The 27145-nt window shown below is 36.3% G+C and overlaps 1 protein-coding gene across 1 annotated transcript in view; it reads left to right on the top strand.

Moving 5' to 3' along the window:
• The window catches only part of LOC115626072 (ATP-binding cassette sub-family C member Sur), an 84561-nt gene that overhangs the window by 23402 nt on the left and 34014 nt on the right, over positions 1–27145 (top strand). The window contains 12 exon segments of the mRNA XM_030521324.1: positions 487–705; positions 2827–3423; positions 3707–3844; positions 6773–6910; positions 8472–8634; positions 9167–10061; positions 18973–19234; positions 20759–20896; positions 21473–21603; positions 22900–23152; positions 24155–24786; positions 24862–25094. Coding sequence (XP_030377184.1) covers positions 487–705; positions 2827–3423; positions 3707–3844; positions 6773–6910; positions 8472–8634; positions 9167–10061; positions 18973–19234; positions 20759–20896; positions 21473–21603; positions 22900–23152; positions 24155–24786; positions 24862–25094 — 3799 coding nt within the window.

Below are 27145 nucleotides of genomic sequence, written 5' to 3'. Positions count from 1 at the left end.
ATCTTTGTACGTATTCTATGATTTTTACACCCACCTATGGTAACTACTATATATATAACATTGAGACTATACATGACTTTTTTTTTAATAAACTGGCCATGCGTAAAATAAGTCTACATGACAAGCTTGGCATCCCCATCTGTTATAGCTCAAAAGATCTTGTGGTTCATACAGACAGACGACCGGACACACGACTTCATTTTTCCAGTTACATCCATTACGAATCCGAACGTTCCTTTGATTACGTATTTCTTATAAACCATTAGTAACATTTGTACTAATAATAAATAAATACATTTTAAGTAAGAAATGTTTGAAATAAATTAAAAATTTAGTGAACAAGCTTTAATATACTTTTGCATCAATAAGCATTAATAGTATTTTTTTAAAATTGTTTGATGACAGTTGAAAATACACATTTTAATTATAAAGTCTTTTCAATTAATGTAAAAAATATAATACCATTTATTTTAATTTACTTTTCAGCGTTATCGCCCTGATTACTTGGAGGACTACGATAAAATAGGCTACAAGCATACACTGGCCACATTTTACTCCAAGTCCTGTTTCTGGTGGCTGACGCCGCTCTTGCGCTTTGGCTATAAGGTGCCATTGGAGCTCGAGGATTTGGGCCAAATGCGTTTGGAGGATAGCGCGCGTGCGCATTATGACCACTTTTTATTGATTTACAAAACTGAGAAGGTGGTGAGTAGATATCAAATGTAACTCTAATTATCATTAAAAAAAAACTCATTCAAAATTCATCCGTCTACAAACATTTTTTAATTAGCCTTTGCACAATTTATAGACATTTTAATATTCACCTAGTAGTACCAATATTTCTTGGTGGCATTTGTAAGATAGAATATACTGTGCCGATAATATGATTTAATGGCCAGGAAAAAAACTATCGAATTGGCGGTACTCCTTTGGAAAATTATACACTAATGAGCACAATAAGATATTAATTAAATGGTTGACTATTTGAAGTTGTTGCCGGCATAAATTTATTGTTATTCAAATATAAATAGGTGGAGATGCACAAATATTGCGCGCATTAAGTGCAATTTAATTAAAAGTGCTACAAAATGAACAATAATTAAAAGCTTTGGGCTATATAGTCCAAACACAACTGTGAGCACACAATTGAGTCTTTTGCTTTTGCTTTTGCGGCTGCTCGGCGAGCATAAAAATTCCATTAAGAAAATATTTTATTTCATTGCAAAGAGCGAAACAAGCAAATTGCTTAATTATTTATTTAAATGCACCGACAACGGTCATAAATTCTCAATACAAAAGCAACAACACCAGCAACAAATGCTTACAAAATGGCGACAACGCAAGACATGCAGCCATTTTTGGCTGATAACAAAGTGAAAGTGTGGCTGTTGTTGCTATTATTGTTGTCAACGTTATTGTTGTTGCTGCCGAGTTAAAATTTATATGCGCCATTTATGCATTTTTAATGACAAAATGACCGCCGGCTTGCAACAAATTGCGAGAACTGCGAGAGCGCAACCAAACCGAAAAGCAGCCAAATTGAAATGCATTAATGTGCTTATTAATTTGTGTACGCATACATAAATTGTTAATTAAAAACGCGGTTAACACGGCGTATACGCAACGCGCCGGCAGTACATAAAATGGCCAATAGAGGTGGCACGCCTGGTGCTGGGAAAGATAATGAAAATACAAGTTAATGAATAACGAATGATATGAATTAAAGCAATACAATCTTGTATATCTATTTACTTAGGTAGATTAGGTTAGATTAAAAAAATAAGCATGTACTTTTTATCAATACTATAGTAGATGCCATTTAAATAAAATTAATAAGAATCAAAATTTATGGCAGTCGAAGAATATAAGAAATAAATTATATAATATAGTTGCTTGAGTGACATATTTTTTTTTTTCATATTAATTGCTATATGTACTCTTCATTGAAAATTGCAAGTCCATAAGGTTTTATATAGCGACCACATCAGCATGACGAGACGAATCCAAATCGCTATGTACTTGTACGTTTGTTCATCTGACCGTCTGTCCGGTTGTCTGTTTTAATCACTGGTCCTCCCATAATTTTCTTTTATGAATACAGATTATATACCGAGACAGACCATGTAAGATCACTATTTCGTACAGTTTTCATATCCATTTGTCGGTCGCGAATGCTGACGATAGATGAACAAATGCAAATTAAATTGTCAGCTGTTAAATTTTTTGAGCATAAACAAGGATATTAAAATAAATAGTATTTTATTAAAATCGATTAAATAATTAAAAATTTTAAATAAAAGAATATTAAAATAAATAGTATTTTATTAAAATCGACTAAATAAAATAAAATGTTGTAGTACTACAGAAAAATTTGATGTTACTTTTGAGACAAATTATATACAAATTTTTTGAACATAGCTTTCGATAGTCTTTGTCATCGTTTTATCTTTGTTTGCTGATGAAGTGTTTTTGTTTTTCATAATAAAATGCTGTTTGATTTTTCAATAGATAACCCAGTAAGACTGTAAGCATATACTACAATGATGAAATGTTTTAATTCAACTTCCACAGTCGCTTAAATATATATCTTAGTTATTGAAAAATAAAACCATGGATACTACTGATGATGTCATCGTTACTGTTTGGCATAATAAATTACGTTCTCTTAGAGACAGTTCAAAATGGGAATAATTCTTGTAAAAAGGGGCAGACTAATATCGATTTATATCTCTTTTGGTTTATGTCCATCTCTAATTCCGACACTCTGCTCCCCTTCTGCGATCCTACACTGGCTGATACCCACATTTTCGTTGTTGTTACTTACAGAAGAACGCAAATACACCGCCATCTTTGTGGTATTGCTATATGAAGAATAGTTGGCGGATGTTTGCATTGGGCGGCATTTTAAAGCTGGCCGGTGATTTATTTGCATTGATTGGTCCACTTGCCATACAGCAAATAGTGCAATATATCGAAGTACTCTATGCGGATGCCCAATCGGCGGTAACTAATCAGAATGCTCCCAATATTGTTGCCGATTTTGCTGCTGTTGATGTTGATGTTGATGATGGTGTTGATGTTGATGTGGACGCGGACGTTTTCGTGAGAATATACTATGCCTACTGGTCGGATTTGGTAACAAATGGTTGGAGCATCGCTTGGATTGTTTTGTTGGCCGCACTCACACAGGCCGCATTGTCCCAGGCCTCCACGCATGTGCTCAATATGACGGGCATCAGGATTAAAACATCGCTACAGGGTCTAATTTATCGCAAAAGTTTGCTGTTGAACGCCAGCGGTTGTGGCAACAATGCCAACAACTCTGCCAACAATGCTGACGACGATGTTGCGGCAAATTCTGCTACTATTGTGCAACAAAATGGTGACACTAAGTTCACTGCTGCGGCGACCGATAAGCCTGCAGTGGCAGTGGCAGTGGCAGAGACAGAGGCAGCAACACAATCAACGGATCGTCCAGGCGGTGAGTTTGTTTATTCTGTAGCTCGTATGCAACATATTTGTTGGAAGTACACAATAGTTTGGTGTTAATTGAAACTTTTACGGCTGAAGTACTATATATTTGTACATAGCCAGAATGTGTGGCCAGATTAAAGGCGACGTGTGCAAGGGTTCAATGCATCGAACATTACTTAATCTTAATGCCCCAACCTACTTGTGTAGTACTATAGACAACATTGATCTGAAGAATAAATCACTTGCAATTGCTTTACCCTGAACAGCGCTGAACGATATAGGAGCCATCACGAATCACATGACCGAGGACACGCTAAACATTATGCAGTTCTTCTGGATTGCACATTATGCTTGGGCCATACCATTCAAGGTTTGTTTGTTCGTTTGTTTGTTGATTTGCTTGCAATGCGCCTCTAACTAGGCAACACATAATATGTTATTTACGAGCCACTCGTGTGCTATTGTAATTTGATTGTACTACGTTTTCTTTAACTTAATTTATAACATTTGAAGTCTAGCCTTGCTTTTACTGTTTTTGTTTTTGTTGTTGCTGTTGTTTTTAATCTCGGCAGATTTATCTCATGCGCTGCACGTAATTGCCTATAAATTGTGATGCATTTTATTTTATTTGATTTCGTTTTCGTTTTTGCTGTTGTTGTTGTTGTTGTTTTGTGTTTTATTTTAATTTTATTTGCTCGCCATTTTGGTATTTGCATTTGGCATTTAAATGAATTAAGGGCTCTGTGTAAATATTTTGCGCATGACTTTTTAAATAGTTTAAGGGTAGAGATTTTAATGTAATTAAGCAAACAAGTTAATGGCTAAGTTAAGTACACACACACACACACACTTCTGTATATAAGTATATGCAGCTGGGAAGGTCGTTGCTTGACTACCGCAGACAAATATACGACTATATAGCCACACATACATACATACACACACATATACAAATATGTATGTATGTACACGTGCATAATTAATTCGTATTTAATGTGTCTGTGTGTTTATTAGCCTTCTTGCATCCACAACTGGCGATTCGGCATAATTAGCTATGAGTTGTTTACATAGTACATACACAGCTGTGTACATTTGTGTGTGTGTGTGTGTGTGTGTGAGTGTGTGTTGTGCAAATAAACTCACTTGGCCGGCCCTAGAGCCAATCGATGCCTGGCAAATGGCTGCGCCAACCTCAATCTCAACCTCAGCTGGCTTCAATTGATTTGTAAATGTTTGGGCGAGTGTTGTGGTGGCGATGCTCCTCGATTTGAATGTGAAGTGTTTCCCATTTCCCAACACTGGCTGGCAACAGCTGCCACATAATTTACTCGTTTGTATGCATTTCAAATCCGATTTGTCGCTGGCCAGCCAGAGAAAGAGAGTGCGCGACATTCGTATAGACGTGTAGCAATCAATTGATTAACATTTACTCTGCAGGTGTAGTCTCTCGAAGATTAAAAGCTCAAAAACAAATTCAATGCGACAGTTTTGCAAATAATGTGAAACAAATACTATTAGGGAACTTTGTGTCTAGACAAGTAAAATTTTAACAAAATGAAAACCGACTTCAAACCGGCTAGTACAAAAACTAGCTTACCCTTTTACCCTTTACAGGGTTTAATTATCCGAGTAATATTGTCATTGCTCAGGAATGGCATAATGTTTCGATGATGATTATGAAGTAACGGCATCTTGTCTAGGAATAGAATTTTCAGCTATTTGAACTGGAAATGAGGCATGTTTAAAGTAGTTTCGAAATGCACCTGAACGTCTCTGTAAAAATGGTTATTGGAAATGAACCAAGTTAATGCTCGATGCAGTCTTTGCATATTTTCTCATGGATGCCATTGTTAGAATTGGAAAGGAAGCACCAGATTTTAAATAAAAAAAATCAAGAATCATCAAAATCGGTTCACCTAAACCAGAGTTCTCAGCTTAAAAAAAAAGACGTTGTATTGAGAACCTTGTCCGTTTTTTTAAGTCGGTTTGATCGTTTCGTTTGATCTTAATTAATTTGAATACTATTGTTAGAAATGGTTATGAAAGGTTTTCGAAACGTTTGAAGTAGGCTTTAATTTGTTTTTTTCAGGGGCTTGCGTAATAAATTAAATTTTTTCCTATATTAATTTTACTGTTATTATTTAACATTTTACATCTAAAACAAGTTTTCATTTTATATTTGTATTTATTTATGTCAACAAACATATGACTATCGACATAGGAGGAAAATATATAACAATTTTAAAAAGCCTCTTATAAGCTAGAAAAGCCTAAGAAGGAAAAATCCAATCAAATTACAATAATGTGTAATTATTATTATAATATTACAATATTAATATCATGTTTGTGCAAGTCGACAAATATGTCTGACTATACACATAATCACAATCACATAAGCTGCCTTTCTGGAAAACTTGGCTGAAATCGAATGCGGAATATGTTAATTAAATTAAATTAAATTCAGTAGTCCAGTAAATTTTAAACTTATTTAATACATATAGTATAGTTTTGAAGATTTAAAAAGTCATATCAAATAGTAAATTGCTAATTTAAAAAGTCAAAGATGCCTTTTTCGGAAGACTAGTATTAATAATAATAATCATTAAAGTATCAGCTACTATTAGGCTATGGCTTAAGGCCAAATTAAACTAAAAGGCATCTTTCAAAGTCCAGAAATGAGCAAACGGAACATTTTTGCTGTAGATTTGCATTTAATAGTATGTACTTGTGTTTTGCTTTTGGAACACTAGTATTAATAATAATAATAATAATAATTAAAGTATCTGCTACTATTAGGCCTTATAACTTCTCATCTACAAATTATACTAAAAGGCTTCTTTCAAAGCAAGCGTTTTTAGCTTAAGGGAAGTATAGTATTTGCTGTAGATTTTCATTTAATATTACTTGTTGTTTTCGCTTTTACACAACAAACTCTGTATATAAATTGAAATTTTCATTCTGATGTAAGCAATTTCCATTGAGTTGTCAGCAAACAAAACATATTTGCGAACGACAAGCTGTGTATGTTTTATTGTGAAGCTCATTACAGCCTATGTTTAAGGCACAAACGTTAGTTCAGTTTGTTATTTTAGAATTACACATATGATTTTCAGGTGGCAGAGCTTTAGTTGGCATTATGCCGATAATAAATAAATTAATGCCATAACATTAGTGCATGCTGCTTACCGCATAATTACCTCAAAGGCATATAAGTACGAGTTGTATGCAAATATCTGGCATGCGAGCATTGTTATTCAGAGTGTGGAAACCAACTGTTAAAATTAACTTGTACTTTCAGATATCCGTGGTCATCTATTTGCTGTATCTGAAGCTGGGCATAAGTGCGGTGATTGGCGCCATTGTGTGTATATTAATAATGACGCCATTGCAATTTCTCATTGGCAAAGCCATGTCCGAGAACGCCGAAGTGATAGCGGTAAGCATCGAGGGGGGAATTTAATTAAAGTCACAAAACAAAACAAATTTCATTAGAAATCAAATTTGGCAAATTTTATGGCCATGAAATGCCAGAGAGCAGACAACTGCCTGCCAGCTGGGACTGAACTGGACAGGACAGGAAAGGACAGGACTTTGGTTTGTGAGGCTCGGCTCTTACGGGCTGTTTGCTTTTCGTATTGTGCTGGTCAGTTTTGTTTGCTATTTAGTTGCTAGGCGGCCATCATTTGGCGTTGAGTTGAGAATTTGTTTTGTACTTGTTGCTGTTGTTGTTGTTGCTGCAGTTGGTTGCTCATTAAAAGTTTCCTGTTAGCAGATTTGTGGTCAATTTAAAGTTATTGTTGGCTGTCTGACTTGAGTTAATTGAATTTGGTTATTGCTGACCTAGCTGTTGAGTTTTTATTTGGCCAACATTCTTGGCTATTGTTGCTGTCACTCTTCTCAGTAAGTAGGTTATGAAGTTTGGCTTTTGTAATTACTTACAAGCTGTGCATTTTCATTTGACAAAGTTCGCCACCAATTGATGTTGAATTTTACGAATTTTGTTTAAAGGTATTACAATTACTATACATTTATGCTTTAAGTGGGTTTAGACATGCTTAGACGTTCATTATTATTTCAGACATTTTTTCAGATGTAATACGGCGTTAAAAGTTAGTTAAATACAAAACAGTTTTCTTCAGTTCAACAATTATTTAAATATTGTACACATTTATGTGTCGAATGGAAATGTTTTTAAAAAGAATGTTTAAATATGTATGTTCCTTTAAGGGTTTGTTTTGAAATTAAAAAGAAAGTAAATTAAAAAGTGGGAAAAATATAGATAAACAATAAAAAGTCATTTGTCTAATTAAAATTATTATAATCGTATAATAATTTATAGAATTATACCTGTCTCCAAGACAGTGCTGCGAAAAACATTATTTCTGTTCGATTTTTATGTATCTATGATTTTTTTAATTGAATTGAAAAAAGGAAATTAGAAAGAGGGGGAAATATAGATGAACAATTACAAATCATTTCTCCAACTAAAATACATTTTATAATCATTTATAGAATTGGAGCTACAAAAGTCTGCAGCGAAAAATTTTATTTCTGTTCGAATTCTATTTATTTATTAAGAAATTGTTTTGAATTGAATTGAAAGGAAGGAACTTAGAACGAGGGAAAAAGGTAGATAAGCAATTAGAATTATAATCTTGAAATAATAAATATAATTACCTTTCATATGCCGACATTAAAGTTGAAAGCACCTTAAATTGTAATAAATTCAATTTCAAACATTTCGTTAAGCTAAGTTATATAGCAATTATTTTATTTCATATGCAAAAATTGGCATATTACTTTTTGAAAACTGATTTATAAATTTAATTTAATTGATTCAAATATATTTCATTGCTTTTCTGGGTTAATAGAAATTGAGCTCTATGATATTTTCTTTTTGAATTTTTGTTTGTAAATACTGGTTTTATTTAATCTACATTTTTGTTTTAGTTATAAACAATTTTATTAAACTAAATTATGATCTTCAATGCTTACAGAAATACACCGATGAGCGCCTAAAGAGAATACACGATACCTTGATAGGAATAAAAATTATTAAATTAAATGCCTGGGACGAGGTCTTTCTTAAGAAGATAAATGCAGCGCGAAAGAAGGAGCTAAAATACCTAAATAAGGATGCCATGTACTGGACTTTGATGAGTAAGTTAGGAAACTACATTTTGAAATAATTTAATATAAATTCTTTCCATTCTTTTAAATTAAAAATCTAAAACAAGAGAAATGTTAACAGTCGAGAAAACCCATGCATTAAACAGCTATCAGCATAGTTTCAATAGTTTAATACGAAACTATGGATTGTATGGAAACTTTTGAAATTAGAGCGCATAGGTATATTATATTTGTAAATAGCTTATTTGCATTTATTCAAAAATGATCATGATGAACGTAAAGCCAAACAACTTTGTTTCGTTCAATAAAGGAAATCCTTACCAGTAATTGGTTTGGCCTGTGAACAATATTATGTTTAAATTTGTTGCACTTACGTAAGCCACCCAGCATGATTTATAAAATACAAACAAATTCGAATCTTAAGCAGCAATCAAGATTATTCTGTTTGTTTTCTTTTTCTGTGGCCCTTTTCTGCTTTAAGACAACAGTCTGTTAAGTTAACAGAGACTTAAAAGTGCTGCTCATGTTATTGAAACTTGCTCTCTCTTTCTGTCGTTCTCAGCGATTCTCATGCACATTTCCACGGTACTCATCACTTTCGTCACGCTGGCCGTTTACGTGTATTTACCTCGTAATGGGAACTTGGATTTGGATGCCAGTCGCTTGTTCTCCGCTCTGGCGCTGTTCCAACAGCTCACGGTTCCGCTGCTCATCTTTCCCATAACAGTGCCAATTATAATTGAGGCGCGTGTTTCGACACGTCGCCTAGAACGTTTTCTGCACGCACGAGAAATCCAAAAACAATTCGAGGGCATACGCAACATGGCGCGCATTCTGAGCAAAAGCGATGCCTCCCTGGATATGTACGAGACGCAGGAGAAGTCCAACCTGACAATGCGTACGGCCCAGGCGGAGAACAAGTTGAACGAGCAGCGACTGGCCCTGCGGATTCGCATTCCTGAGCAATCGGCGCCCTTGGCACAATCGGAGCCCATCACGCCGCTACTCCAGAGCACTGGCGAGTCATCGGAGGAGAAAGCCCCGAATCCGTTTTTCCATGAGCAGCGTCATCACAAGGTGCTTGTGCAGCAGCGCCGCGAGCTCCTACGTAATACACCCTATGTGGCCATACGGCCGCCCAAATTGGGCGCTGGCTCTTTGGACAAAAGCGTAGACCAGTTTTCGGTGGTGCGCGCACGGAATACGGACAGTTGGCGTCGTGATTCGTTGCTCCTCAAGATGCCCGAAGATATTGCAGTATCCATTAACGATGGGTTGTTCACCTGGCAGCCACAAAGTCAGCAACTGCCGCACGTCCAGCTCCATGTCCTCGAGATGGCCATACCCAAGGGTGGCCTTACGATAATTGTGGGGAAAACTGGCGCAGGCAAAACATCACTGTTGTCGGCATTGCTAATGGAAATGCCTCTCCTGGCGGGGAATATGTTCTGGCACAAGTGAGTAGCAATAAATTAAATTAAATTAAATGACAAATTTTCGATTAATTGCTTAAATTGAATGCTTTAATTCCAATATTTAATGTAAGGTGGCCACAAAAGAGTTTGCTAAGTTCGAGCTTAGCTTTTTCATGGAAAGGTCAGGCTTTTACCAGCATTTCATTATATTTAGCCATTTCTAGCGTTTTTCATTTGCTCATCTAGCCATTGCTGTCACTCAGCAACGTGCAACACTGGCGTCGAGATATGAAATTGCCACTTAACTGATAGCTTTAATTACATGCTCTAAGTGGGTGTTTGCCTTAATCTTTAATGATTTTTATAAATTTTGTGAAATTAGTTTCTTTAGAACATTTCCTGTCAACTCGTTTCCTTTTTATTGGACAACAGTTGAGCTCCTTGCTGATGATTATTATCCTTCAAAAAACTTGAGTGCTCTTTGCGTGTCATTAAAGTGTCGAAGTAGTTATTACCACAATTGTCCTTGTTCGTTTCAAAAATAATTCCGTTTATTGTCTTTGGTTTATAAGTATAATTAAAACTTTTCTGACTTGATGGATTTCGAAAATTAAAGCTGATATACATATTCATAAATAATGGCTCTTTATAGTTTTTTCTTTTACAATAAAAACAAATTGCTTTAACTTCTTACTACTTACGGGCTTAGCAAAGATTATTAAGTTTCTGTGAATACAAAAATGGTTGAACACTTTTAATTAAGTTTCTGCTAAATAACACTGCAAAATAGTCGTATTCTAAGCATAGAGAGTGCTATGTTTTAGATAAAACACGTATTTTTGGTTGGTTCTGCTGTATTGTGATGTAAACCTTGCATGGGATTCCATAAGTTCAAGATAATTCCGCGGGCAGACATCCACAAACTAAAATTTTAACAGCTTACGGTGATAGGCGGTTTATTGGGAAAGTTTCATACTGCGACAGCTTTTTTTTTTAGTAAGTGGTGGCCCACTAATTAAGCGTAGGGAAGTAACCTTTTAAGCTGGATTCCTCCCTCTTCAGGCGACGGCCTGATTACGCACGTTTTGTATGCAAACAAATATTAACTAGAGAAACAACAACAAGAGCAGCCGTAAAAAGAACAACAACAAGAACAGAAACCGACAAGCCTCTCTGGCCGTGTAAATATTTTAGTTATTTATGCGCTCGTTTACTGTTATGTTAACAGCAGCAGCTGTGGGGAAGTAGTGGCGCCCTCTCTCGCCAGTTGGCCTCAGGTCGGCCGCAAGGTGTGTGGCTGTGTGAGTTGGCATGTTTGCCTATTTAAAATATTCTATTGCATAATTTTAGGCGCTTGTTTAGTTACCTTGAGAATATGCTTAATTATGCAAAAATGCACTCAGAAAAACCCCTGTTTTTCGTTATGATTTTAAAAGTATCCAATTAGCAAAAAATTTATGAATATAAGTACCTTTTCTACAGTCTCTATTATAATAAAAAATAGTCCAAAATTGTTAGCAAAAATGTATTTTTTTATTAAATTTAAAAAATTGTGATCTGCATTTTTTTCATTGTCAAATTAGTTTTCTTTATTGATTTTGTTCAATTATGATATAAATGTGGGTTTTTTTTAATATAATGAAATGTTTATTTAATGAAAAGGTGTGAATTGATAGAATTAAATTAGCTTACATCGTTTAACATCAAATCAAAAATGCACGCCTTGGCTCTGCGTTCCAAGTACCGAACTCGTCGTCTTTTGAATTCAACCTCCTTCTTGCCGGACGTCTTCCTGCTGTCGCTGATCGTCGTCTTATTCTCGTCTTCTTCTCGAATGTTCGTCTTCTTGCTTGTTGTCCAGGGCGTCGTTTGGAAGGCAAAAGGGAAAAGGAACAACACTCCATCCCACATATATATTTATATAATGAATGAATTTCCCTATTACTCAATTACAAGAAGTATTTAAAAATATGAACCACAAAATTGCCCGAGATTATAATTTTGCTTTCTCCTTTTACCCCAGTGTACATACATATATTACATACATACTACATTGAAGTGGCACGAACTTTGCATCAGCAACAGCTGGCACTTTAGTCGAAAGACTGGAGAAACAAAACTCTTAATTGCATACCTTGAAGCTTATGCGAGTATGCATTTCCCCCCAATTGTATTGTACATTGAAAAAACATGAGCTTTGCCGAGCCCTGCCACGTGTGTCGATTCGCTTTCCTTTCCTTTCCCTTCCTTTTCACTTCTTGCTTTGCCAGCATTTAATTAAAGTTTTGCCATTGTGCGCCCATTGCAATGCTGGCACATGCGTGCGGGTGTGTGGGAAGGTCCCCGTTGCGTTTTTCGACTGCATTTTGCATTTTGCATGCAGCTGCCAATTTCGCAAAGCATACAAAGCGGCTCTTGCAAGTTTTCTTGCCCTTCAACTGTGCCATAAATAAAATGCAATAAGCCACATCCGCTTACCGCACTCTATTTCCGCCCCCCAAAACCGGAAAGTGAGCAAAGGCTTTCCAATAAATTTCCTCTTACAATATATGTTAGTTATGTACAGACATTCACAAGTTTTCATTGGCCTCCCGATTCGATATTTGTGTGTGTGTGTGGGTGTGTGTGGGTGTGTGTGTGTGCTGCCTACATTTCGGCGTTACCCATAAAATGCATTGGCATTTAATGCTTTTTATATGCAAAGCGTTTTGGGAATTTATTTGGAAGGCATAGATACGTGTATGCCTTTTAAGTACAGCCTCATCGATCAGCTGCTTAACCCAAAACTTTTGCTAATTTTTGCTGTCATTTTTAAACGCCTATAAATTCATTAAAACCCTAATAAATGGAATGAGTTTTATACAAATAATTGTTGAATCAGGTTTAAGGAATTTAAATTATTTTCTTTTAATTTTTTGATTAACTTCATGTAAACAGAATAAACTGAATTCAAGTAATTCAACTACATATTTGTTGAAAAAAAGTCATGTTGCTAAATTGAAATTGAGAGAAGTTTTTGTTCATCTTCGTAATTAAATAAATTAGTTTAAATTTCTAATAATGTTTGATAACTATGGCCTGTAAAATTATTATTAGTTTAGGAATCAGCTGGTCACCACACTGGTCCCCATCTACTAGTATAGACAATATACCAAGTTTGTAAGACTGTGGCAGTTTTTAAAGATATTGGTTCTTCAACTGTCCCAAACAAGCTCTGCACTACTTTAAAAACCAGTTCGCACTTTTTTCCAACAGTTTGAAGTTTTAAAGTTCTGTTTACAATGCATTTTTCTGCTGCCAGATCAAACAGTTTGCTCGCGCTCTTAAGCTGCAAAAGTCTGTGGATGGCAATTCTGTGGCTGTTGAGTATTAAAAGGCGTTACGCATTCGCACCGTTAAACAAATTAAACTGAATGCAACAAACAGAGCCACAGTTGCAAACAAAAAAATAATGGACAGCTCACAAATGCCTTTGAAATATCTTTGCCACTTTAACACAGAAGGCATCAACATACTCATCATCATCGCCATGGCGTTGGTTGCATGCCTCGCTGCCAGATGTATAGTGTGTTTGTATGTCAGTTGCATGGCAAATGCATCTTCTGGCACTTAATACCGTTGCCGATGTGGCTGCTGCAATCACAATTTCACTTTTAATGCGCACCGCAGAAGAAACTCTCAAATTAAATGCAGCCCTGGCAGTGGCAAAGTCAAGCCAAAAGTTTCAGTTGCTGCCGCAGTCATTCAGCATATTTTCCGAGTCGTTTCCATGCACATCACGTCACTCGGTAATTTATCACAAAATGTCTGTGTATGTTAATTTTATTGCACATGAAATAAAAAGCATGCCTGCCACCACCCTCCACCCTCCACCATCCACCATCCACAATCCACTCCCCAACGCCATTGCCATCGAAGCTGTAACAAAGTGCCCAGAAAGCATTGCAACTGAGGCAACAAACGCAACGCACTTGCATTAGGGATGGCTGCGTGATAAGCTATGAAATATTTAAATGGTAAACTACATTTTATACAACAATAAAGACAGCATTTTTGATAAGCATTATTTGGCAAGAAATTACTGATATGTTTGCAAAAGGCATGACAAATATATCAGAAGTGAATATCCCGGTTTTTCCTTCTGTTATTCGCTTTTCCGAAGTCCAATACGCTTTCATTCTTTATTAAATGCACAGCCATGCACTTGATTAGGGACAAGATTTTTTAGGTCTTGTATTGTGTTTTCATACCCTGTATCCGTAGGGTAAGAAGGGTATATTAGGTTTGGGAAAAGTAAAGTATAATATTCTGAATCAGTCCGTCCGTCTGTCACATTAACCAAACTTGGTATGTAGATGCTCCTAGTTCCTTGGGTACACGAGTTAATTTTAATATTTTTGGGCTTTCCCCCCTTCCCCGCTACACCGTCCACCTTTCAAAAGCTACAATAACCAAACTTTGTACACATAATTTATACACAGTAATCTACTTTTGTTTCATCTAAATCGTCTAATTCTAAGAATAGTTATTAGCGAATAAATTTTACTCCGATACTACGCCCACAAGCTGCAGCATCAACTTCGCATATACCTGAGTTTCAGAAGTGTACCTGGATACAGGGTATTTCAATGTCGGGCTTGCTCGACTGTAGCGTTTTTTTTTTGGCAAGGGGCTGCGTTCAAATGCTTTGGTGTTTCAATTAAAATGCAGCATCAGGGAACTGTTACAGTTAGCTTTTAATGATTAAACGTTATGTATTATCAATGACTTGTTACTATACTGTGTGCCAATCATGTGTTTATTATTGGCCCATAAAATTTGTACTACAGGTATTCTGTATTACTCATACGCACTGTACAACAAGCTTTGAATTAAAACATTTAATGCATTTAATGAGCTGTAAAAATGATAGCGCCCTGCCGTAGATCGTTACTTATAATGCCATAAGCACATACAAAAATGAATACTATTTGTATATAAATACACTGATAAAAAAAAACACGGAAATTTAATATTTACTCGTAGATTTAACTATTTTTATTATCGATTTAATATTAAAATATTAAATTTAAATTGTGACGATATGAAATCACAAGTGATGATGTGGAGAAGTGGGTTTAATTCACGCCACAGTTTTATTTTTATAATTATAAAATATTTTTTTGTCTACTCTACTGGTTTTTTAACTCTTTTCAATAATAACATTTGCATAATGCATATTTTATTTATATATTTATATTTATATATTTTTAGCAGAAAGTACTTTGTATTTGTATTTGTGTATTTGTATTTATAGTACCACACAACCGCTGAAAACCCACTTGAGAATACTAGTCAATAGAAATTTAATAATAAATTTCTAGTATATTTAAATCGACTATAAAAAGCTTTAAATTAAAGTTGAGAAAAATATTATAATTTGCTATGGAATATAGTAAATTTAACTATTTGTTTTTTGAAGTGTGTGCATATTAATATTTCAAATGGTTCAACATTAAATTTAATTTAATAAGGCAAATTTACACTTTGTTTTGGAATATTATTCATATTAAAATCACTAATTGAATATGTTTTTAGTAAAATTTACGATGTTTATGTTTGATTTGTACTATACTATGCAACTTTTTTATCAGTGTATGTGTTGTATAGCTTAAGCTGAGATTACAACGGGGAATATAAAGTTAATCTATGAAATATATTGTATATTAACACTTGGACTGCACACAAATTTGCATAATTTTGCATCGCATATCAATTAAAGCGACTCTTATCCAAGAATTTGTACAATTGTATAAAAATAACAACAACGGCTGATTCTGTTTCAAGTTAGGCCCAACAGGCGGTCAAGTGTCAAGCTACCGTAAATATTGTGGCAAAAGCGGGCTCGTCTGCAATGTCTCGTTACAGTTACAGGCGATATGCTCTTTTTGGTAAATAATGGATAGTCAGGTTATTTATGGTCTGTATAAAGAACGCGGTAATCCTTGCTGTATCCTCAAAAAACTCAACAAAAAACACACATTTTCTCCCAAGTAATAATAAATTGACTTAATTACTTGAAGAAAAAAGGCAAATATTCGCATTCGTGAGCGAGCTTCGCGTGACAAACAATCTTTGAACGCGCACATCTTTGATTTATATGTCTTGCGGCAGCACGCAAAGAGAGGGAGTGGAGAGAGAGGTTGGGCGTGGCTTCTGGGTCCCTATAAAAATGCATTTAACAAGGAAAATCGTGTGCCAGCCAGCAGGAGTGCAATTGCCGACAAGTCCCGGTCTACGATCTTGGCTGCTGTTGCCGCCGCCGCCGCCGTCGCCGCTTGGCAAACGCAAAATGTGCAATAATTTCAATTACTGTTATAAATGTCGGCATTTGTGTGCGTGTGTGTCTATAAGTGTGTTGTTGTTGTTGCGATGCCTTTTGCTCTGTTGCTCTCTTTTTGGGCTTGAAAATTTATTATATGACTGCACACACACACACACACACACCTTCAACGATGAGAGCGTGGGAGACGAGCAGAGTTAAAGGGAGAGTGAGAGAGGGAGAGTGGGGTAGGAGCAAGACTCATATATGTATATGTGTGTTTGTATGTTTGGTGCATAGATTGTTGGGGCACGTGAACTTAACGATTGTTAAGTGTGTGCGTTTTTGTGATTTGAAGCGCAAGATATAAAAAGGGATAAGGCGCGATGTGGCAGCGCATGAGGTGCAAAGTGTGATTTAATGGCACGCCAAAAGTGTGTTAAGCGGCACAACAGTGCGTATGTGTGATGCACTTACATTGGCTTTAGGAGAAATCAAAAGCATTGCTTATCACTCGCTCTTCATTTCACTTTCAAAATAGCTACAAAAGCAATCCAAAGTTTATTAAGCAAAGGTACACCTCTTAAGAAACTGGCATTCAAAAGTTCAACGTCGTCAAATAAATAAATGCGTCTTATTCCCCAAATCGGCTGCCAAACTAACTTGCTTACGACTGCTGGACATCTTTCTCCTGACGCTGATCGTCGTTCACTCCATTCTTTTACTTTCTCCCTCTCGTTTGTAGTTTGTTGTTTAGTAGGGAAAATGGAAATAGAGACTTTGCACACACGCTACCACACATATTTTCTCAAATATTAATATCAAAAAGTTGATTTTTTTACGCACTTCAGGGGCTGCTGAAAAGATATGACTACTGGAAAATATAATAATTCCTATTTCTATAAATACAAAATCAATTCAAAGTTAATTTAGAAAAGGCACTACTTTCGAGAAACGTCGTTAAAGAAATAAATGCGCCGCCGTCTTATTCCTCGAATCTGCTGTATATCTTCCTCCTGTCGCTGATCTCTCTCCATCCCTCTCTCTGTCGTCTGTAGTGTGTTGTTTGGTAGGGAAAAGGGAAATAGAGACTTCCCAGACCCATATATTTCCTCAAATATCATACAAAGATGCTTTAGGGGCTTGAGGGGCTACCCAATAGATATGACTACGGAACTGTAATTCCAATTCATACTAATTGCAAGATGTTTATTGAATGACATCTGCGTAAAACATTCCTATTTACTTACTTTTCGCTGCAATTCTTTGCCAAGAAGAATTTAAAAAGTTTGTTTAAACCCAAGAGCAACCAATTAAATCATTATTAAACTACTATAATTTTTTTGAGGCCACATATTCGAAACAATCAATTTAAATGTAGATTTAGTTTCAAAGACTAATGTGCTTGGTTTCTGTATTGTAAAGCAATTACTGTTAATTGAATTAAAGGCAGTCAACAGACACTTGTGCTTTCACTACAAAACACTTGAAAGGATGTGATAGGAATTAGCTTTGACACGTCAATAACGTATGTTCGTCTCTGGTGTGCGGTTTGACAATTTTGCGGCCATCAGCAGTGATTGGTTACTTCGTTCAACAGTGCTTGCGGTTTATTCAACGACCAGTGAACAGTAAACGATTACAAATAAGCCGCTTAACTAAATTGCAGCTAATTAATTAAAGCGACTTGCATTGCATGCAAATGTTTGGGCATTGCATTACAAAATTGAAGAACTCTACACAACAGACTATTAAATTTTGTATGGCCGGGAATTGCTTCCAAGTCCTTGCACGAAGAATAAATAAATAATATATTTGCATACTCAATAATTTCATGCTTGATTTGACGCTTTCTCAAATGTAGAATATACGAGTAATTGTTGGGTCAACAAACACATAGGACAGAATATAAAATTGTATTTAATTTCAGCACAAAACTAATTTACTAATTCACACATATATAGAAAGCAAATTCAAATTACTTTGCATTGAGTATAGAGTTCATATAATATTAAATGATCTTTGTATGACATACTTGTCTTAAACACACTCGTACAAAATTTAAAAAAAAACGTCTACCAATATTGCCATTCTATGCCATATGTAATATTGTCGGAGACGTTCTGAGACCTAAAACCAGAAATGTATAAAGATGATAGAAAAAATTAAGTGGAAGGGGGAAAATTTTCTTCTATTTAAGAGCTAATTAGATTATTTAGGGTAGAACGTACACCATGTGGTAAAATAACTAGTTTTTAGGAGAAGCTAAGAAGAGTCAACAAGGCTTCATCAATAGCCATTTTTAAAGCAAAACTACAGATACTAGGAATTGAAAAAGATGGAAGATGGTTGGTATTCTAATTTAATGGTTGGTATTCTAATTTAATGAATGCATTTAATGAATGAAATTGGATGAATTAAAAATTAAGAAAAAGATTACCTTTTGGATGAAATTGAATCATGAAGATTAACTTTAATTATCAAAGTATGAAGCCCAACTGAGATAAGTTTTCTGAATAAGCATTACATTTTCATCGTATTAAATTGAATTTTATAAATACATTTTCATTGTATTGAATTTCTTTTTAACATGAAAGTGATTTTTGTATATAGTATTTCCTATAAATTTTTCCACATTTTGTATGCCTGCAGGACTTCCACCATTTCCTATGTGCCTCAGCAGCCTTGGCTCCTGAACTCCAGCATACGTGAGAATATACTGTTCGGGGAGTGCTTCCGACCCAAGCGCTACGATTTTGTGCTGGATGCGTGCGCACTAAAGCCAGATATTGAACTAATGCCCCATGGCGACTTCACCATAATTGGCGAGCGGGGCATCAATTTGTCCGGTGGCCAGCGGCAACGTATTGCCATAGCCCGTGCCATTTATTCATCGGCTAATGTGGTAATCATGGTAAGTAGCTGACTGTACTTGTGTGTGTGTGTGTGTGTGTGTGTGTTTGTGTATGGCGGGTGATAGTTGGGGCTATAAATGAGGGCCAATCAGACGCACGAGTGCCCATTGATAGTAAAAAACAAAATGGCGCCAATTTCAGACATCAGGGCTCGTAGTTACTTGAGCTATCAAAAGTTCTCGGTTGCAGTAAAAAATTTAGACTTTGTTGCAGCGTAAACAAGTTTTATGACCTGCCTGCCATATATTGTGCATACCTAGGGATTAGGGTTGGGCACGAAAAACACGCGACACTATAAATAAAGAGTACGGTACTGTCTACGACTTTTTCTATATATATACCAAGTTTGTTTAAGATGTCTTCATAATCAAAAGTCCCCCAGCTGTTATGTTTTAAAATTTCATAAGAACAGATAGGCAAACTAATCTACATCGATTTGTCCCGTCATACTGACCATGTATGTTACCTATAATCTGTTTAAAAGGTTTTTCAAAGACTCGAATCAAAATCGAATCATAGAAGAATATAAATTGTTTACATCAAATTATTAAGAGTATCGCAAATCATTTAATTGTTTATTTGCAGATATGGCAAATAAGTCACAAAAAGTTAATAGAGACAATATTTATACTTGATTGTACTTTAAATGCACTTTATAAAATATAAAAGTATATGTTTTGAATAATCGATTCTGAATGGGCATCAACATTGAACAATTTAATATTTATTTTTTAATAAAAAATGTCTACAAGTTTATGTAACTATTTGAATATCTGTAGAGCGTGTTTCCCAATTGAACATAATTTAATATATCAAATAAAATAAAATGGAAGCACTATCATCATACAGCTGCCAAAGGATTAAGTTTGACTGAACAATTGGCAAATGAATTAATTAACTCTGGCGGGGAAATGGCGCTTTAAAGGCTATCCAAGGGTTATATTAAGTCACAAAAACTGGACTAATAGAGACAATAATTGTGCTTCTACAGTCAAGTTAAATTCCATTTTTAAAATATAGAAGTCTTATATTTTTTGAATAAAATTTGATTCTGGTTTTTAATAAATGCTTAAAATCAAAAAGTGGTCATCCACATTGAACTTGTTTAATTTTTAAATATTTTTTAAAAAAATGTTCAGAAATTTATGGAGTTTTGTGAATATCTGTAGAGAATGTTTTGTTAAAGAACTGTTTTCCAATTTTGGGTAATTTAATATATAAAATAAAGTATGAAGAATCATAAAAATGGATGCACCATATAATACAGCTGCCAAAGGATTAAGATTGTTTGAACAATTTCTAATTAAGTTAATTGACTCTGGCGGCGAAAAGGGGCCTTAAAAGTTATCCAAGGCTATCCGTCTACACATTGTTTGCGTTACTTTCATATATTTGCGTGACTTTTTGAATCAAGAAACCCGTACAAACATATAACGACCCAAGCCTACCTCTAGTAGAAGTACTTAAATAAGTTTCATTATTGCTGCGTGTCATTAAATGTGTGTCCTTTCTATTATTTTTAGGACGATCCGCTGTCATCGCTGGACAATGAAGTGGGGCGGCATGTTTTCGAGCAGTGTGTGCGTCAAATGCTATTGAAATCGAATCGAACCATCATTCTGGTGACACAGCAATTACAGCTGATCAAGGAGGCGGATTATGTAAGTGGCTGTGGGCTGTGGGCTGCGGGCTGCGGACTGCTGGTTGGCGGTTACTTACAGGCTGGCCAGTTAACTGTCCGAATGCCAATCAACAATTGCTGGCCAGACAGCAGCAATTCATATTCAAATTTTTGCTCGTCTGCCACAGTTTTCTTCATTATTTTTGCTTTCTTTCTTTTCAATTTACTGCCCCAAGGCATCCTCACATTTTGTGTGGAGCTTCCGTTTGTTACTTTTGCGCATTTATCGCCTTTTGGCCATAAATGCAATTGCCTGGAAAGACCATTTGTTGTCGGCCATGCTCCCATCTTCACCCATTTTCTGTTCTACTGCTTCGGCTTTATGGCGAGTGTCCATTTTAGCAATTTTTTACAATTATTTTAGCAGACCAGCAGCGCCAAAAATTTCAAATTTGAAATTGAATTTATTGCTTTTTGTGACGTTGCGTTTTGCCAGCACCTTTTTTGCTTCGTTCTTATAACATTTTCAATTTCTTTTCTTTTAATTTCATGCCTTCGTTTCGTTTGGTTTGCCGCTTCTTTACGACCATTGCCATTGCCTTTCGGTGCCTGTCAGTTAATTGTGATGAAAGATGGTCGTCTGCAGGCTTGCGGCAGTTACAAGGATATTGAGCTGAAGCAGCCGCATATAATCGCCAAATGGAACTCAATAATTGCCAAAGCAAATGCAAAGAACCAGCAACAACAGTGAGTAGAGGCACCCAGTCTGCGCTGAATATCTATTCTCAAAAAAAAAAATCCCTTTACCCATGCTCGTACGGATATACGTTCAAGGCTTTTCAGTGTTTAAGTAGGAAGTTCAAAAACAAAAGTCTTAAGGCAACATTATGTCGGACAGAACTGAATTAAATGAAAATAGTTTTTGTGTGGTCAGTTTGCAGGCTTCCAGAAATATATATTTTTCCACCTTAATAATACTTCCACTTTGCTGGAATTGAAGAACAAACATGTTCTTTATGTTTGATTGGGCTATGGAAAGATAGTACTTGAAATTGTTAGAAGAAACGGTTTGAAAATATGGCCAATTACGATTTGTTATTTCTTAGCACCGACAAGGAAGAGAAATAAAAGATATGAAAGGATACATAGTATTTGGAATTGTTAAAAGATATCACCAATATCAAAATATCACCAATAAAGATTTGTTATTCCTTAGCCAACGCTAAGTCCTTCAGGTCATTAAAAGAATCTTTGAAATTGTTAAAAAATATTTTTTTTATTTATGTTTGGAAACTCGGAAACAATTCTGGTACAAATAATTAATAAAAGATGTTGGATGTTTTATCGGTGTATGGAATATTAATCTCCAAAGTGCTTAACCATAGTTTTTAATTCACATTTTAAGCCCAGAAACATTTCAATTTTTGAGTTTTTAATTATTTATCCTAAATAATGGAATGGCATTCATAAAATTTAATTAATCCAATAAATGGTGGTGTTCTTTCTATAATTTGGCATATTTAAAGAAAATAAATTTTCAAGAAGAGGGTTTCTTAATCCCTTAATTTTTTCTAGCTCTTTTGCATAACCAACAAATTGCAACAAAACATTTAAACAGTTGAGTGATTACATTAATTCTATAAGTTTATTTCCTAAATACAACAAATGGTGAATGCTTTTAAGGTAAAGCTGTAATTTCAGGCAGGCCCCGAGCCGCAACCAATTTAAAAAGCATTTGAAAAGTCCATAATATGGTTACAAAGCCTTAATAATTGAGCTGACATAAAACGATTTCAGAATATAGTCGAATTATTGATACATAAATTAACTTTATTGGCCACTTACGAGACCAGATTCGACGCTCCTTAAAGTTGAGCCCAACCCAAGCCCGACTGCCACAATTATGACGCACAATAAAACGCAACGTGGCAAGGCCCGTCTGCCCGTCCGCCTTTTAATTATCCGAACAATAAGAGGATATCGCAGCGTGTTCGGACAGCTTGACAGTTTAAATTGTTCGCTTCAATATTGGTCTGTTCACAGCAGCGACGCCTCCCTAGAACGCACGGCACGTGAACGCTGGAAACTGTTCAAAAACGTGAGCAAATTGGGACTACAGCGTTCGATTTCAATGACGTCTGAGACGAGCACAATTGCCGAGCTCGATGTGCCAACAGATGGTGGAGGTGTTGGCGCTACCGTGTCAATGTCGGGTAATAACATGCAAGCGGATGCTGTTGATGGTGCGAACAGGCAGGACGATGATGACGACGACGACGATGATGAGTTGCCCGCGGTAAGTGTGCAAAGGCCATTGTTGTGAGCATAAATACACTTTCTCAAGTGCCCCATACACAATTGTGAAGAGCTTGCAACCAGTTGTTGGTTTCGGTTGACAAATGAGCGTCAAATCCTTGAAAAGAATATGCAAATTTCGAGTCGAAAAAATCTGGATTTATATGAATATTATAATTTGGATGATATTCTTATCAATCTAAGGTAAGCCGGATAATAGAAACATTTAATTACCACTTCCTTTTTTTTTCCTTTTGGGTTGTTGCCTTGGTTAATAAATGAGCGTCAAATCCTTGAAAAGAAATGAAATTTTCGAGTCGAAAAAAGCTGGATTTATTTTGATCATTTTTGGATGGTACACTTACCAATCTAAGGCAGATTAACGAAATATTTAATTACCACCTCTTTGCTTGACCTTTTGGGTTGTTGGTTTCGGTTAATAAAAGAGCGTCAAATCCTTGAAAAGAAATGCAAATTTCGAGTCGAAAAAATCTTGAAAAAATCTTGAAAAATTCTTTAAAAGAATATTTGAATTTCGAGTCTAAAAAATATTGATTTATTTGGATATTATTTGGATGATACACTTACCAATCTATAGTAAGCTGGATAAAAGAAATATTTAATTAGCACTTCCTTATTTGACCTTTTGAATTGTTGGTTTGGTTAATAAATGAGCGTCAAATCCTTGAAAAGAATATACAAATTTCGAGTCTAAAAAATCCTGATTAATTTGGATGACATTAACAATCTATAGTAAACCGGATTAACGAAATATTTAATCACCATTTCTTTTTTTAACACTTTGGGTCTGGACTTGGATGAAATATTTCTTAATAACTAGTAGGAATAATTTTATGTCGCAATGTTTATGAGCGACATTTGATAAGAATGTCATCCTTTTTACAAATGAAAGAAACCAAAGAATTGTTGTAAAGTGTATTTAACTCTCGGCGATGCTGCGCATTAAGCCCCTTTTTAATATTAAATCCTCTGTGAAACACAGACACTGCCCGGCACGGGTGCGGGACTGCATCATGGCAGCAGTTTTAAGCTGCAACGCAAACGTTCCAGCGTCTATGGCTCGCGGCATCTCATCTACGATGTGCCGCTGCCCATTGATGAGTGCCAGACTGAGGATGTCATAATGCGACGCCGGCGTCGTCCAGCCTCGCTGCAGCGACGCACGAACAGCACCCGTGCTGGCAGTTCCACCAACTCGTGCCATCGTCTGAGTGGGATAAGCACAGCCACAGCCACATCGACGTCGAGTGCCAGCAGCGGTGATTTCCTGAGACGCAGCGTCCTCACTGCCAGCTTCAGCAGCTATGCATCGAGCAGCGGGGATTGGGCAGAGCTGAATGAATTGGTGAGTGCGACGCCAGCCAAAAGTGTGGTGAGTGGGGCACGCGCCCAATCGTGGCAGCCCGCAACGCAACAATCGAAGTCACAACATCAGCCGGTCACACGGAACGCATCCTCGCCACCGGCCATGGAGGCCATCGATGGCATGGATGAGCTGCAGGAGACGTTACCGACTCGAGGCGGCTTTCAGCAGTTCCTTCGGCGCATGTCCATGCGTAGGTCCAACAAGCCAAAACATCATCATCGGCCCCTGAGCGCCACCAATTCGATAATGTTCGTATATATTTATGGCTACTAATTTGTTTAAGTTGCCGCCAACTGGTGGACTGATAATTTGTACCTCTGCAGTAGCATTTCTGAGGAGTGTAGCGCCAGCGCCTTACTGCCCACCATCGAGCTGAGTCCTTGCACCCCCGAAGCTGGAAAACTGACGCCACCTGCCATTGACTTGAGCAAAGTGCAGACAACAACAAATTGGTTGGCCGATATTGAGGCACAAAAGCAGGAGGAAACGGAGACAGAATCCCAGAAAATAGCACCGACAGCAGATGCTGTGACGATGCCGCCCAAGCGAGTGAAATGTAAGTTAAGCTGAACTTTGGCTTTGATAAAGTTTCCCAATTTCAATAACTTCTGCTATTAATATGTCGAGGATATGCTAACATGTTTGGCTTCTAAGAATTTATTAATCTACACCATTCTAAACATCCTGTTTATGATTTAAGAGTAATTGAAACATCTAGCAGTCAGTGGTAAACATTTTAGCTCGTTTATACATCAAAGGTCGAACAAATATTAATGGGAATAAAAATGTAAGCTTCATTGAAACAAAATCTCAAGTGCAGATCTGATGTTTATAAATATGATGTGTATAGATTCGATGTGTAGAAATCTGATGTGTATAGATTTGATGTGTAGAGATTTGATGTGTAGAGATTTGATGTGATGTGAGATATGATGTGTAGAGCTTCGATGTGTGGAGAAGTGATGTGTAGAGAAGTGATGTGTAGAGAAGTGATGTGTAGAGAAGTGATGTGTACATATCTGATGTGTAGATACCTGATGTGGAGAGATCTGATGTGTAGATACCTGATGTGGAGAGATCTGATGTGTAGAGAACTGATGTGTAGAGATCTGATGTGGAGAGATCTGATGTGTAGATACCTGATGTGTAGAGAAGTGATGTGTAGATATCTGATGTGTAGAGAAGTGATGTCCAGAGATCTGATGTGCAGAGATCTGATGTGCAGAGATCTGATGTGCAGAGATCTGATGTGCAGAGATCTGATGTGCAGAGATCTGATGTGCAGAGATCTGATGTGCAGAGATCTGATGTCTAAAGATGCAAAAACCTGCCATGTTGTTGTTATGTTTAGTTTTTGCAAAAATATGAATCTAATGGGTAGACAAAGGCTTAAGAACCTCGTCCTCTTATAGGTCGATGTACCTAACTAGTCATTTGATTAATTATTTAAATCAATTCCAGCACACTCACCAGACGAAAGCGTTTTAGTTATCAGTTCATAGCTATGTGCTTTCTCAAAGCTTCCTCAGATTAGTTTTCGACTGTATTGGCAATCGGTGATTAAATTGAAAGTTTTACCCAAGACTGCGACTTGTCAGCAGCTAGCAGCCAACAGGCAAAATATTGACAGCACATAGATAGATCAATGAGTTAAGTTAAAGTAAAAGTTGGTTGCCTTTCGAACATGGCACTGTCTCGGGCGTGCTGTCTCTTTGACTTACCGCTGGGAGCGTAAACTTTTAAAATCAAACTTGATTTAAGTTTTGTGCGCAACACACACGCTAAAGGCAGTTCTAGAGGGGAAGAGGAAGAGAAGGAGGCAGGAGGGTGCTGGCATTGAAAGCGTCTCCGACGGCAAACAAAAATTGCCAAGCTCGCGCAAAAATTTCCGTTGATATCCTGATAAATATGCCAATATTTTCCCTCCCTACTATCTCTCTACTCTCCTGCATATTTATAGTAAGCAGCAGTACTATACTATATATTATGTATGTGTGTGTGTTTGTGTTTATGTAAATGTGTGTGTGTGTGTGTGTGTGTGTATAGTGGCTGTGCAGCTGCTGTTGTGTGTGTTGCCGCGCGGGAAATAAATTCAAACTAATCAATATTCATTACGACAAACGGCACTCGGCACTCGGCGGAGGGGGATGCTGAGAAGTGCGGAGAACGGCAGCCAATGCAAAAGTTTTCGCTACCAACTTTGATGCATTCTCGCCCGTTTATCGATAGCGCTAAACAAAACGGCTCTGGGGCTCTGCAATGATTACAAGGATTACAAGGCTGCGCCTTTTAATTAGCTAAAATGTTAAATGAGGCAATTAAATTATTTGGGGCTGCGCTTTCTGCCTCTTCTGTGTGTTTGTCTCCGTTTGAGCGTATTAGTACATATATTTGCAAATTTGAATTGAAGTTTAAAGCGAAAGTAATTGTTAATTAGCTCAAAAGGCAAAACTAATATTATTATATCAAATATTCTTCTTCAATATTCTTATCTTTTTTGTCAATTTAAATTGGAGATTTTCGTATGCTGCTCTTCCCCAATATAACATTTATTTTTAGGGACAATGAGTATGCTTCTTTTTTGATTAATTTTCATTTGCGACTACT

This window comes from Scaptodrosophila lebanonensis, unplaced genomic scaffold, assembly GCF_003285725.1.
Source record: "Scaptodrosophila lebanonensis strain 11010-0011.00,11010-0021.00 unplaced genomic scaffold, SlebRS2 tig00000080-arrow-pilon, whole genome shotgun sequence".
NCBI lineage: Eukaryota > Metazoa > Arthropoda > Insecta > Diptera > Drosophilidae > Scaptodrosophila > Scaptodrosophila lebanonensis.
Note: the sequence above shows the minus strand (reverse complement) of the source record. Positions and strands in the feature narration are given on the sequence as shown.